This window comes from Alligator mississippiensis, chromosome 1 (assembly GCF_030867095.1).
Source record: "Alligator mississippiensis isolate rAllMis1 chromosome 1, rAllMis1, whole genome shotgun sequence".
Lineage (NCBI taxonomy): Eukaryota > Metazoa > Chordata > Crocodylia > Alligatoridae > Alligator > Alligator mississippiensis.
Window position 1 is genome coordinate 54,247,013 of NC_081824.1, and position 15,491 is coordinate 54,262,503.

At 44.4% G+C, this 15,491-nt stretch overlaps 1 protein-coding gene across 10 annotated transcripts in view; it reads left to right on the forward strand.

The window, feature by feature from the left end:
- PHF3 (PHD finger protein 3) overlaps window positions 1–15,491 on the forward strand; it is a 93,699-nt gene that overhangs the window by 6,177 nt on the left and 72,031 nt on the right. For 3 of the 10 annotated variants that reach the window (XM_014594450.3, XM_014594451.3, XM_059730760.1), the window contains exon 1: window positions 13,128–13,216. The exons of 5 other annotated variants lie outside the window; for them this stretch is intronic. Coding sequence is in view for 2 of the 5 variants with exons in the window: in XM_006272959.4 (XP_006273021.2) it covers window positions 12,973–13,216 (244 nt within the window). In the remaining 3 variants the exon portion in view is untranslated. Of the gene's footprint in view, window positions 1–12,947; window positions 13,217–15,491 lie in introns of those variants that run through there. 2 more of the 10 variants (XM_006272959.4, XM_014594449.3) reach the window with 1 other exon arrangement.

Genomic DNA, 15,491 nt, shown 5'->3' on the forward strand with positions numbered 1-15,491 from the left:
AACTTTATGATTGTTAGATGTTTGTAGACTTATCTGTAAATAACTTTGTGTTAAGAAACCGTAAGAGCAGGATAATAAAAGTATAGTTGGTATGAACCAAAAATGAATTAATATGTCTGATTTAAAATTTTCCTTTCTTTTTGACTTGCATCTAGTTGTTTTTATTTTGTAAAATGTAATTTTGTAACTGCTGTTATTAAAAGTGACTAATTGGGTATTGAGAATGTAGATAAGTGCTGGCTAAACTTTTGCTACATAGGGTTTGCCAGTGTATCTTGGATCTAACCTTTATCACTACTGATACTTCAGCTATTTTTTAGAGAGAGACAAGAGTTTTATGCAGGTTTTATGGTGGTTCTGTGATAGATAATTCATTTACGGTTGTAAGGAAAGTTTAGAATCTTTTTTTAAAGTATTCTGTCAAGATTCCTTTTGCACCTTTGAAATAATTTTTGGTATATGGGTTTTAAATTAAACTTTAGTTTAAGGTTAGTTGTCCCACCAAATACTTTATTCTCTGTTATATTCACTGATAGGGTAAATTGAATTACAGGACTTGAGGCAGAAGGGTCAGAGAGCTGGGAATCTTGAAGCCTTGGTACTCTTACCAGATGTTCTAGATGCTGCCTGACCTTGAGCAAGTCACTATTTTTTCTATGAGTTTGTTTCACCATTGTTTCTGTTTAGATTGTAAACTTTGTGGGCAGACTCTTGCTTTATGTTGGTGCAGTGCCTTAAGGCCCTGGTCTCAATTTAGGTTTCTGTACTGCAATACAAATAAACAAGAGTATGTCATTAAAACACAAGCACGATCATTTTTAAAGTAGAAGAAAGGACAAAATCTTTCTTTTAAAAATTTGGAATGAAAGAAGAAAAAGCAGTGCCAAGCTTGTCTTCTGATTATCTCAACTCTAAAGTGAAATTCTGTGGTGTATATTATGTCACCAATGCCTTTACCTATCAAGAGCTCTGTGGTTGAATCTGGTTATTCCAGCCTGAGGGGTAAAGCTAAGTTAAGCTTTTTTTCTGATAAATGTTGTTTGAAAGTATAGAACAAGTAGAGATGCACCAATATATTGGTCCATATTGGATGGGAACTGATAAAAGGAAAATTGACATTTCAGCAATCAGCTTTTTTCTAATGGTCATCAGTAAATGCTGTGTGCATGTGTGCAGCTGTAGCATGCAGGCAACTTGGAGAGCAGTGGGGCAGATCACGGCTCCCAGGGTGAGGGAGGGAGTAGGGCAAGTGCAGGCATTACTAAGCCAAGACAAGGCAGGGTCCATGGGGTGGGTGGTCTAGGAAGTGCAGGGGGGTGGAGAAGGGAGGCAGGTCCTTGTTGCTGTGCGCACCCCTGGGAGAGTTGGCGGGGGGGGGAGCATGTGCCCCCTGGATTTGTGTGGGGCATGAGGGCAGTTCGCTTGCTGTGGGCTTGGGGCCAGGGGCTGCGCTGGCCTTTTCCCAGTGGGGGTCTGGGCTGGGGCTGTGCTTGAGGCAGGGTGGGCAGTGGCTCTGGGAGCAGGGGCTATGGGGTAGGTTATAGCTGCACAAAAATTTGCCCCAATCTTAATGCAGTAAGGTAGGCTGTAATTTGATAAACTGTCATGGCTGTTGAGCCTACACATTGAATCTAAGTCATTTTCTATGGCTGTTGTTTCTAGAAGAGTTGTTTTTTTTAAAGCTGTGGTCACTGCTTTGTCTGATCTGACAAACCTCTTGTTCAAGATGTTGCATCATATAATGTATTAGAGGTGCACCAATACATTGGTCCAATATTGGATCAGCACTGATACAAAGAAAATGTTCTGTATCGGAAATTGGCCCAATGCGGCCGATTAATTTGCCTGATAAATGCCCGTGCATGCATGCAGCTGCAGTGTAGCATGTAGGCAGTGAAGAGCAGAGCTGGCAGCATGGAGAGCTGCCTGCAGCTGGTAAGTCTGGTGTGGTAGAGAGGGATGGGGGGTAGGAAGATCAAGGCTCCCATGGTGAGGGAGGTGTGGGCTGGGTCAGGGGCTGCCCAGCTGGGTTGGGGTGGGTGTGAGAGAGCGCCTCAGCGGCTCATGGGGGGTGGGGAGGGAAGTGCCCCCTGCATCTGTGCAGCATGGGGTAAGCTGTAGCTGCAGGCTAGAGCCAGGACAGACATGGGATGGGGGTGCAGGAAGGGAGGGGGGGTCAGTTTCCACTGCTGCACATGGCTCACCTGGTGCTTGTCTGGCAGCCTCTGCCACTTGTCTGGGAGGGCATGGGAGATGGGGGGAGTGTGCCCCTGTATCTGCCTAGCCAAGAAGAGTTCAGTACAGCCCCAGCCTGCCCTGCCCTGTGCATATCCAGGGGCACACCTTCCCGGATGAGCAGTGGAAGCAGCAGTGGAAGCTGCCAGATGAGCACTGGACAAACTGTGTGCAGTGGCAAGAGCTGCCCCCACCCTCCCTTCCTGCACCCCCATCCTATGCTTGCCTTGGTCCCAGCCCGCATGTGCAGATCTCAGGGGCACATGCCCCCCCCCCCCCGAAAAGCCACTTGTGAGACTGTGCTGTGGCTGGGCAGCCCCTGCCCCAGCCTTGCTCCCTCCCTCACCTCAGGGGCCTTGATCTGCACCCTATCCCCTGCACCCTTTCCTTCCCCTCTCGCCTTCCACTACACCAGACTTACCAGCTGGACACAGCTCTTCAAGCTGAAGAGCTGCGAATTGAAAATCAGATTTGTATTGGCTAATGTGCCTGCTTAAAAATCAGCAATTGGTATCAGCCCCAAAAATCACTATCGGTGCACCCCTATAATGTATGGATAAGGATCTACTTAAATTGCAGTGAGGTGAAAGGATTTCTGTGCTCCACTTTCATGCAGAGCTGATTTTGCAGTTTATTTGCAGTCGGGCCTCCTCTTGCTGCTGAGTGGCTGAGAGGCCCTAGTGGCCTTGCCCCTCCCTGCTGATTGGCTAAGAGGCCAATTGTTCATCTTCAGATTGTAGCATTGCATCTAGCTTCTTAAAAGATGGTGCCAAAACCCTTTCACTTCCTTGGCTGTAGCCTTTGCTGAGTCTGTGTTACTAGTTCAGCCTCTTAACAGTCTCAAATCACATGCTCTGTGGTTGCAGGGAATGTTGCACTTGTATTCTAGTAAGCTTTTATGGGGGGGGGGGGGGGGTGAAATCATGAGAAACACCAGTTTTTGTGATGATTGTGGGAAAGACTGTCTTGTGGTTTCCATGAAAAATGTGAAAATAGATCCTTCTGTATGGGACTTGGGTTCTGGTTCTGCAGTGATGTCCATGGACATAGAGTCCACTTGCCAGCCTGGGCCTTACTCCAATAATGTACTCCCTAGAATTTGCATGTTTACATTAGGAATAGCCATAGATATGTTTTGGAAAGTATATAAAAGGAACAGAGCAAGCAGCATCTGATTCTCTGTACATTAGGTTTCCTCAGGTGTAGAAGACTTGACTGATTCAATGAGTATCTTTACTTGTGTTTAGGAATCTGGTGATGTTTTTAAATGCATCTTACATAGCAGTGTACACATCTTGCTTTTTCCTTCTGGTTGAAATCTGCCAGGTTCCATTATGCACAGCCCCAGTTAAGGACCTGTATTAAAAAAAAAAAAAACCCACAACTCTTTTTGTCTTAAGTCAAATTCAGGTTGGCTTAAAAATATTGGTAGGTTAAACTGGCCAACATAATTTGGAAATACAGAGTAAGTTAAAGTGACTTTGGTCTGTTTTTGATGCGAGTTAACATATTAAGGAGTATACAGCTATAAGAGGGAATTTGTGTAATATCAGAAAGATTGACTCAAAAGAAAATGAACAATTGAGCGAATACAGTTTAGAAGCCAATGAAAGCTTGTGTTCAGAGTAATAGAGAACTAAACATTACACACACACTTTACAAGTTTAGCCAAAAAGAATCCCATGTATGTAAATGAAAGGGCTACTATGATATGATGTTAGCTGTTTGTAATCTTTGAATCTATTCATCTGCAAGGGAAGGCAATGTGTATATGACAGTTTTCACTCCCAGTATTAGTGTCTCTCTCTTCCCTTCCTCTCAGGTTAGTTTGAAGTTGGAGATAGAGATGTTGAATTGGTGTCTGAATTTCTAGCAAATGGTAAATTGTTGTAGGCAGCCCTGAGAAGTGAGGGGGGGGGGGTTTGCCCCTAGTGATAGTATAGCATTGCTGTGGGAGAGAGGGCAAAGTCAACTTTGGCCACACACAGTTATGTGGTAGCAATTTTTTAATCAAGTGTTCTGTGGGATTGGCAGCTTTCTACTCTTTCAGTTGTGCTTACTTAGTGGCTGAAAAAACTGAATTTTACCTCCAAGACTTGTCAGTGGGCAGGCTGAGATAATAACTTAAGCAGGTTTTAGGCTGCCTGTAACAGGGAAGAACCTCTGAGAGTAAAGTAAGTGATAAATACCTAAAATAGATTTTACAAAAAATGTCATGTGGGTCCAACAGCATATGTTTTCATAAGCATAACCCTGGATTTAATATTTAAGATTAAAAACTTAAATATCAACTCAGGATAATAAAACTATTTTTGTTTTTCTGTCTCCTTTAAAACAGGAAAGTTTGTGCATTTCTTTGTATAGTTTTGTCACTGTATAGGATATTATTTCATAAGAGATATGTTAAAAGCAAAACCGACTCCCACATACCTTGGGTGCTGTCTGATTTGGTATGTTTGATATGCAGAAGATATTTCTGTGAATACCCATCCAGGGGACAATGCAGAATTTGTAGAATGCTTATTTTAATAGATGTTCAGGTATGGTATTTGAACAGCATGCTCTAATAGCAGAAGCATGTTTCTGAACTTAATGTGCCACACAACGTAAAAAACACCCCCCCCCCCGTCACTTCAACATAAAAGTAGGTCAGCATTAAATTATAATTTCATAGTATGCCTCTGTCAATACACTTTATTTTGAGGACATTTGTTTTTGCTGGTTTAAGTGTTCTACGGCTAAGTGGTAGCTGTAGAACTGATGTAAAATAAGTGCTCTACTATAGAACTATATTCCAAAATCTAAGCTTTCATTACAAAAAATGTCAAACTTTCCATTTCTAAACAGTTAGAATTCATTCTGTACATGTCTCCCTCTGTATATTTATAGCTAGATCTCTCTGTATAAGCTGCCAATCATTTATGTGAGGTTATCGAGCTTGAATTCTTATACTGATGCATGGCTGTCGTCCTAGACCCCATTTACACTGTAGATTTTTAAAACAAGATTTCTACTATTATGAAAAGCAGTTAAGATTCAATCTTAACTTTCTATGAACACTAATGTAAGGGGCTTAGGAGATCTAGTCCAATGTTTTCTAACCTTTTCCATCCCAAGGCACACTTACATTAATAAAATTTTTCTGTGACACCCGTTAAGGCATTTCCCATACTTAGAAGCTTACTGCCACAGCAAGATTCCATGGCACAGCTGTTCAGGGGCTCTGAAACTGCGTACCCCTCACAGCCAACACATGCATGCGTCTTCTGTGAAAATGTCATCAACACTACTTATCTGTTAGTGTTAAGCAACTATATAGCTTATTCCAAAATTCTTGCAGCACACCAGTTGAAAAGCACTAATCTAGTCCAACTCCCTGCTCTCATAACAAGGCCAGCCACAACTATATCATCCCAGCCATGGCTTTGTCTTGGAGGTTCTTAAGCCCCGGCAAGGATGGAGATTCTACCACCTCTCTGGGTAACCTGTTTCAGTGCTTTACTACCTTCTAGTAAGAAAGTAGTTCCTAATATCTAACCTAAGCTTCCCTTGCTGCAACTTGAAACCTTTGCTTTTTTTGTCATCTGTCACCACTGAGAACAGTCTAGCTCCATCCTTTTTAGAACCACCCATCAGGTAGTTGAAGGCTGCTATTAAATCTCCGCATAGTCTTCTCTTTTGTAGAATAAATAAAGCCCACTTCTCTCAGCCTTTCCTCAAGAGTCGTGTGCCTCACCTTCCTAATCATTTTCATTGCCCTCTGCTGGACTGTTTCCAATTTGCCCATATCCTTTTGTGGGGGTGGGGGGGGCAGCAAAACTGGACACAGTACTCCAGGTGTGGCCTCACCAGTGCTGAACAGAGGAAGAATCATTTCATCATAGCAGCTAATCAGGTTGGTCAAGCATTACTTTCTCTTGGTGCATCCATGCCGACTGTTCCCAATCACCTTCTTTTCCTTCAAGTGTTTAGAAATGCACTCCTTGAGGACCTGCTCCATGATTTTTTCAGGGACAAGTTCCTTAAGTGAATCCAACCCTGGTTTTCTGAAGTCCAGTGTCCTTGCTCTGCTGCTTCTTCCTTTCCTCAGGATCCTAAACTTGATCACCTCATGGTTGCTGCCTTCCAAGTTGCCACCCACTACTTCACCCCCCCCCCCCCCCTTATTTGTGAGCAGCAGGTCAGAGAGAGCCTGGTCCCTAGTAGGCCTCTCCAATACTTGCACCAGGAAGTTGTCCCTAACACTCTCCAAAAGCTTCCTGGATTGTCTGTGCATTATTGTATTCCTCTCCCAGCAGATGTCAGAGTGATTGAAGTCCCCCATGAGAATTAGGGCCTGCATTTGGGAAACTTCTGTTAGCTATTTGAAGAAAGCCTCATCCAACCTCTCCTCCTGGTCTGGTGGTCTATAGCAGACACCCACCACAACATCAACCTTATAATGCTGGGGTCACAAGCTACCTCTTCTTCTCCCCTGCCTGTCCTTCCTGAACAGTTTATACCCATCCATGAGTGCTTCAGTCATGTGAATTATCCCACCAAGTCTATGATTGTAATCATGTCATAGTTCTGTGACTGTGCAAGGACTTCAGGTGCCTTCTGCTAGTTTCCCAGGCTCCACATATTCATGTACAGACACCCAAGATAATTAGCAGATTGCCTTACTTTCTCAGTAAGAATGAGAAGGCCTCCTTTGTTGCTCCCTCCTGCTTTCTCCAGGTCACCCACTTCTCTCTTACCTCAGGGCTTTAAGCTAGGTTCATTAGGGGATTAAGCACAAAGTGCTTTTCACTAGGTAAGTGAGTCTGTCTTTTCCTAGCTGTCCTTTTCAGAACAAACATCCCATGGTTGAAGCAGCCAAAGCCCTGCTGGCAACCCCATCAGTGCAGCTATGCATTGATATGCAGGATGCATCTGCTCCTGTCTAGACCTTTCCCCATTCAAAATCGCAGGGATTGAGGAGAACACCACCTGAGGCCCTGTTCCCTTCAACCACATGCCCAGAGCCCTGTAGTAATTTTTGATCTGCTCAGGGGTCACTCCTGGCAGCATCACTGGTACCTACCTGGATAAGCAGCATAGGGTAATAGTCAGAGGGAGGGCCGAGTCTCAGATCCAGGCAAGCAACAGGCTTCCTCAGACAACAGGTCAGGCTGGCAGATGGATGTCTCCATCCTTTGCACATGGGAGTTTCCAACTACCACCACCCATTGCTTCCTCTTTGTGGCAGTGGTCTTGATCCTCTCAACCTTAGGGACCCTGCCCTGGCCTGTCCTCTCCCACCAATGGAACATGTTCCTCCTCTGCTACTAGGGCTCCTTTATCTATTTTTCAGGCAAACCAGTACAGGAGATGAAGACTTTTGCTTGTTGCCAAACATCACAAGCTTTCAGCTTCCACCTTCCTGGGAGTCCCTGTCCTCTTCTTTCTCTAGTGCTGCCTTTGGCAGTACCTTGTCTGCGGTCCTGGAGGTCTGCTCTGGCATCAAATTGATGCAGTCCTTGTGGTAGAGGATGCTCTGGAGCCCTGCTACCTTCTCCTGTAACTCTTGCATGCTCTGTGAGGGAAGCCACCAGGAGGCACTGCTCACATAGCCAGGTGGGGGGACTGCCTGCTGTCACTAGTAGTAACCCTTCAAGCTTCAGGCTCTGCAGCGCCAAACTAGGACCTGCATGGAAGCCTCACTGCAAAGGAAGAGCTGTCAGTGTCAGTGGCTCTGGCATTGCAACATCCTCCAGCCATTTCTCTGGGAACCAATCCACCACCTCTCTTCCTGCCCCTTTCTAAGCAGACCTTCTGTAGCAAGCTCCCCTATAAGCTGGCTTGTTCACTGCTCCTTGGTCCCAGAAATGTCCTTTTTCCCTGCTTCCACTCACCAAACTTACAGTGAAGAAAGGCAAAAGAGTTTCCAGGGAAACTCATTAGTGAAGTTCCCCTCACTTGGGACTTTAGTATTGTTTTGATTGTTGAGTTATAGCTGCTTAGCACTAAAAATATGTAGGTTAACAAGCTCTTTCTTTTAATTAAGAATAATGTTAAAGGGTGCCCTGCAAAGAGGAAGGGGTGGCAAACTGATTTGCAAACTGCCGTTTGCTGTCCCCGTTTTCTGGCTCCCTGGTCACTTGGAGTCTCTTTTTGCATCTTACTGTGCCTAGCTCTGCCCCTCTGTTAGGGCTTTTGTCAGAGGCAGGCAACAATTACTCTGCTAGCAGCACTTCCAGCTGCTCAGAGCACACGCCCAAAATGCGCACAGCCCATTGAACAAGCACTTAGCAAGCCAATCACACAGGCAGCCCTGGGGCTCACTTACCTTCCCAGAGTAAGATCTGATGCCTGGCTCATCCCCTCCCCCCTCTTGCTTCTAGTGCAGTGCTTGCAAATTAGGCTGTTTACAGTCCCTATTCTATATGTTTTCTTGATATATTTGATATAATTTTCCACATATAAAGTCTTATTATCAGAGGCTTGTCTTGAATTTGTTAGCCTTCCAATGCTGCAGCAGGAAGTTAAAAATCCGGGGGGGGGGGGGGGGGGGGGGGGTTAGCATCTTCTATCCTGCAGCCCCCTCCCTCCTCTTTACCATCAGTGCTGGCAATAAATCAGGAGTCTTGTATCTGTACAGTTTGTATAATTTTAAGACCAAATTTTAATATAGTCAAGTAAACACCCATGACACTTAAGTGATGTTAGCAGTAGTGGAAGAGCATATAGATGCACGTACAATTAGTTGCTTGTGATTAATGTTTGAGGTTGGCCAGTGTCACTGCATTTTTATTTGCTTAGGGTTGGGTTTACCACAGTTGTATCCTGCATTTGTTGCTCTGTACCATTGCAATACTGGTAAAATACTGTATTACAAGAGATGAAAATGTGAGCTTTTCAAATTAAAGTGTTTAGTATGGTACATCAAGTTAGTTTCTTACACCCATCTTGGAGCCTGTAGTGAGGAACAGGATCAGGTGTTAAGATCTAGTCAGCATGCTTGTTTATAGATGTGCTGAATTATTAACAGAATAAAGTGGTACAGTTCTCTCATGCTGGCAAACTTAAGTAATTGCATACATGTTTTGGCTCTGTGGCAAATCTCCCAATTTTCTGGTTGTACCTGGTTTGGCTTCCCTTCTTGTAGCAATCTGGTCAGCATGGTGTGCAGAGTGCTTTATGTGCATATTTATGGGCACACCTTTCTGCTAAGACACTGTGGGGTATCAGATGCCCAAGTTTTCCCAAGATGCACAGAACAGGGTAGAAATTATGACAGGTGTGAACTTAACATACACCAAACTCAAATGAATGCATTTCCTTAATACAAGCATGTTTATGTGGGATAGCCAAAAAGTGTCATGAGCATGTTAAAAAGAGTCTGAATTCGTAGGGTGGTTGTCCCTTAAATGCAGCTAGGGCTTTTTGTATTGCACTGTTGATCATTATAACAGAACCATCCAGTACTTGCCTGCTGTTCCAAGGTCAAGTGGGTGCTGTCAGGGATTTCTAGAATGGGGTCTAGGAAGCAACTGATGCTTATACCCCTGCACTTTCAATTCTCTTCCTCCTTTCTGTAAGGAAAATTATAATACTTGATCCTGCCTATAGTGGGATGGAGGAAGACAGAGAGACCATTTCCCTATCCCTACCTGCTTTTACAGTCTAGTTATTTGCCTTTGCTAGTGTGCCCCAAATGTTTGGAGGCCATAAAGTCCATAAAACTAACACTTATTGTTTTTCCATTTATTTAGATTCCATGTTTACTCAAATACAAGATGACCCCAATTATAAGATGATCCCCTATACTGAAATTTATAACTTTTCCATAAACAAACAGATACAGTTTTCCAGGCTGTAACTGAGTTCCACTCCAGGGGTAGCCTTGATGACCCTGGAGCCCCCTTTGCCCAAGCAAGCCAGGTTGTTGGCAAGGGCTCTCTCCCTTTCACTCACCTGCCACCCCTTGATGTTCTTGTGTTTTTTTGAAAAAAAAAAAAAAAAAAAAAAAAAAAAAAAAAAAAAGGCTGCCTCAAGGCTTACCAAGCTCGATTTCAAGTTCCTGAGCTCAGTTTTCTGCTCTCGGCTTTAACAGCTAATTATGTGGCTCCACTGCTCCTTACACTAGCAGTTCCCAACTTCTTTTATACCGTGGACTGGTAAACTCAGTCAAAGAATTTTGATGGATTGGGTATAGAAACAATCTAAATGTAAAATTTCCATTTAAATATGGAAATTGCATTTAAATATGTACATGGGGGGGGCGGTGTTGCTAGGATCAGATTGGATTGGGGTACTGCAGCCACAGGCACCAGGGGACCCTGCAAGGGACGGGGCTACATGGGTGTGGCCTGGGGGTTCCCAGCCGAGGCTGCCTGGGAAGAAGGGGTTCCGCTGCCTTCCCTAGGAGCGGGCAGCAGAGCTGCCTCCCTGCCCTCCACCCAGGCATTTCCCTGCCTGAAATCTACCTGCTCCCATCTGTGGGCAGGGCTGGGGACTCCTGCCTGGCCCTGTACTGGCCCCAGCACCTGGTGTGCAGGCAGCACCTTGCCAGGTGCAGCCATAGCAGTGGGAGCAGGATGGAGTTCATGGAGCTGGCTACTTCCTTCCTGGGTCTGCCCCCCTGCCCAGTTTTAACTGCACACATGACTGCCAGAAGCAGAAGCCACAAGCCTGCAGCCAACCCTTTGTGTCCTAGTATAGGGCTGCAGCTTTGTGGTTGGGAACCTCTGCCTTACACCATGCTATGCCTTGCAGATGTTATCATTTAGTGGCTTTGGTGGGCATTTAGCCCCAACCCAACAGTAGATCACCTCAGGCCTCTATGCCTTTGTCAGGGTCTCCACCCTCCCAGCCTCAGCCCCTGTTCTCTTACTGGTTCCTTTTAACATAGGCCCACTGTGCTTGACTTGGCTTCTGGGTTCCAGCCCTAGACTGCTTAAACTGGCTTTGTCCTTTGTAATACACTTGCTAAGCCTGCTTTGGTTCCTGGGCCCCCCTGGCATTGTATATGTTCTTTCCATGCACAGGATACCCTGGCTCCACCCTTCCTGGGCACTAAGCCTCCTAGTTCTTGCCCAGCTGCTTCCCAATCTAGGCTTTAGTCTGTCTTTCTTCCTCTCTGGGCTTTAAGACTCCCCCCCCCCCCCTGGGTTTAGGTATATGGCATACCCCAAACCCAGGCCCCATAACAGGGCTCTAAACACACTGACAGGCCCCTGACAATCTCATTGTGGGTTAAACCACCAGTGTGCCCCTTAGGCACCCCACTTTAGGTTAAACCCCCAGGTTCTTCTCAAGCACCTTGCCATGGCCTCTGCTCACTCCCCTTTCAACTGGTTCCAAACTACAGGTTGTAAACTGTAACAAAAGGAAGAAGCACGCCAGCTGTAGCAACTTAACCTGCTCTAGGTATAGCAAATTATATCAAAAGCATCAAGTCTGCCACAAGGCTTCCTCTTACCAAGCAGCTGTGTTTCTCTGCAAGATGCCAGTATTCAGCTGGTATTTCTTACAGCAGCTCTACAGTTTTCCTGGCCTGAAGCTCTTCATGCAGCAGTTCACAGGGCTAGACTGCCTAGCTAGTTCAAGCCCTGGGCTTATATGCTTCCAGTCCGGCCCCCTTTCTGGTCAGGTGGGTCCCTAATTACCCTCAGGGTTTCCTCCTTATGGCCTAATAACTGGTTGCCATGGCAGCTTAGACCTGCTGCCCAGCATCCTCCTGCTGCACAAGTTAGGCAGCTCTGCTCTGTTAGCTTGTTTTGTGTCTTGGTAGGTGTACTGTAAGCAGTAGTAGCTGCTAGTCTCCAGCTGCCTGTTCTCTTGCAGCCAGCTTTCCGTTGCTGAGGATATACTTCTTTGGGCAGCAGCTTAACAATAGACATCTATTTAATAAGGCTTTTTTGTATGCTATGCAAGATGAGGGGCTTTTCCCACCGGGGGGGAACCTTGTCTTATATTCAAGTAAAGGCAGTACTCACCCCTCATTTTTGAAACCACAAGATAATTTTCAGTTTTTCACCAAGGTTTGCAACAGAGAGTAGGGCAGGCCTTGCCACAGAATTCATGTGCTAGTAAAGTTTACTAGTAAAGTTATATTATACAGCAGAGCAACTTCAACTAAAAATGGTAAAATTTTAAGTCAGTGATAGACTTTTTCATTGACTGACTTGTGGCCATCATTTTGGACACAGCACGTGCATTTGTTTATAGAAATACAGTAAATTTACTAAGCACAATGCTAGGTGTGGTATGTTATTAGGTAAGCCTCATATCACACTATTCCATGTAGATTTTCAGCTCTTGCCAAGTATTATTCTCCATTTTTGCGCCCAGTCCTGCTAGCTCTTTTGATTTAATTTATGTTAGTGTATTGACATTAGTGGTAATTGACAGCAGTCAGCCACTTTTACTTTTCAAATTGAAGCGAAGAAATGTTTTAGTTTATTATTTGTGCATATAATATATGTATATCCGTTTTGCTGGTGAAAGATTAGCCTTTAATAATAAGCTTATGTACACAAGCTGATAGAGAAAATAATTTTTGAAAACTCAGCTGTTAGGTTTACAGGAATTTGTTCTAAGCCATAAGTAGATATTTATTGTTAGAATTCTAGCAAATCTTAAGCATTCTTTAAAAAACCTCAAGAACCAGAACAACTTGTTGGTTTCTTGGGTGATTTACAGTTTGTAGTTTATTTTCTTATCGTATTTTTCTTGTCTTTCTATAGGGCTGAAAGATACACAGGAGTCTTCATGGATATAGTTGATACATTTAACCATTTAATTCCTACTGAACACTTAGATGATGCCCTATTTCTAGGATCCAACCTGGAGAATGAAGTCTGTGAGGATTTTAGTACAAGTCAAAATGTCTTAGAGGATTCGCTGAAGAACATGCTCAGCGATAAGGATCCTATGCTAGGATCTGCAAGTGCCCAGTTCTGTTTGCCTGTTTTGGATAGCAATGATCCCAATTTCCAGATGCCTTGTTCAACAGGTAAATCTTACAATTTTTTAAGATTACAGTTAAAAAATACAATAATAGTGCCATCCCTTTTTGCTAATGTAAAACAAAATGAGTTGGGGTTTTCCCCTTCTCTGTTTTATGGATTAGGTCTCAGGCATTAAAACTCCCTTCATTTCTCTTGAAGGTAACAATATTTACAAAAGGGGACTTCATGCTTGTGATAGAGGGAGGTACAGTCTGAATCCTTCTTAGGCTTTTCTTTATGTGTCCATTTTTCCCCAATCAAAGTAGTAATATGCTTTACTTTTACTAGTTAGGTGTATTATTTATGTAATCAATTACTTTTTAAAACTGAAGTAACACAGAGTTAGTAATAGGGGTACTTGAGTTGTACAATCCATTGTTCTAGTTTCTGGGACACAGTGATAGTCTTAGTTTTAGTGCTGAGATGATACCAGAAACAGTGAAAGTGCTTTGCGGTCTTTGGTGGCCATAGGTGTAATTTCATTTTATATTAACATCTTTAAAAGTTACTTAAACATTTATCAACTTATTCTGAGTAAGTCATGACCATGAGAATTACAATTAGCACTTGAATTATCTCTCAACAGAATTGTATATAGCACTTGAATTATGTTGTCACACTTAGCACTTGAATTATTTCTGCAGGACATAGAATGAACTACAATCTCCACTCAGCTTTCTGTTTTGTAGCAGCAGCTAACAGCAAATCCAGAAGATAATGATTAAAACAATTATAAATTTGAACTATAAAAGAAAGCTAAGCAGCTGACTCATTTCTTTTTTTATAATGACTAAAGACAGTTTCAGGTAATATTGTCCCTTGCCTCCCATTTTTTTATCATTCTTTCTACACTCCTGCAATACCATAATTCCAGCTACCACCTCCCAAATAGTAATCCTGTCTATTTTAATGTAAAAAAAAAATCAAATATTCACTTTTGTCTTTATGCTTATGGACTGTGGCAAAAATTGGATTATATGAATAGTGATGAGGCAAAGGCTGTAATTGAACTTGTAGCTCATTTCTTCTGCTTGGGAAGGCAGGTACTTCTGCCAAGATGAGTCAAAAGTTTACATAGTCCTGATTATACCTGTGTTCTGCACATATATATATATATATATATATATATATAAATACATAAATACATAAATAAATAAAATGTGTGTTTGTACAGGTATATATATATATGTAATTTATATATAATGGTTTGAAGACTTATGAAGAAATGGACAGGAGTAATACTAACAGACATAAATTTGTAGAGGTGCACTGATACATCGGTCCAATATCAGATCGATATTGATATAAAGAAAATTGGCTGTATCAGAAATCGGCCCTGTAAAACATCAGCCAATAATTTAGACGATAAATGCCTGTGAGTGCGCACAGCTTCAGTATAGCATGCAGGCAGTGAGGAGCAGAGCCCGACAGCATGAAGAGCTGCGTGCAGCTGGTAAGTTCATTGTGGTGAAAGGGGAGGGAAGGGCTGTGGGGGGCGGCAGATCAACACCCCCTGCAGTGAGGGAGAGACTGGCGCAGAGGCTGGGGCAGGCGCTGCCCAGCTGGGGTGGTTTGGGGCACAGAATGAAGCCATGGCTCATTGGGTGGAGAGGACGGGGACAGATGCTGCAGCTTGCACCCCGGGAGGGTGAGGGGGGGTTGTGCTCCCTGGATCTGTGTGGGGTGCAGCAGGAGGGCTGCATCTGCGGGCTGGAGCCGGGGCTGTGCTGGGCTCTTCTTGGCGGGGGCTACAGAGGGGGCTGCAGCCACCTCAAATTTTACCATAGCCCCCTCCTAGCGCTGTCGCTGCACGTCTGGTGCAGCCCAGGCTCTTCACGGCATGTGGGGGAAGGCGGCGGTTGAACTGGGAAGAGCCAGGGCTGTGCCAGATGTGTGGTGGCAGTGCTGGCAGGATGCTCTTGCAAAATTTGGGGTGCTTGAAACCCCCTCAGATCTGGGGGGGGGTCACACGCTCCCTCCCCCCCCATGCCCTCCCAGGATGCACACAGTGGCAGGAGCCGCCCCTCCCCTTCCCCTACCCCCCACCAGCGACCCGTGGCTCTGTCCCACAGCTTGCCCCACTCTGGCTGGGCTGCGCCTGCCCCAGCCCCTGCCCCAATCCCTTCCTCACCACAGGGGGCGATGATCTGTCCCCCTCAGGCCCCTTCCCTCCCTCTTCCCCTTCTACCGCAACAGACTTACCAACCGCACGCAGCTCTCCATGCTGTATCGGAAATCGGATCAGTATCAGCCGACATACTGATAGCTGATTTTTAAGGA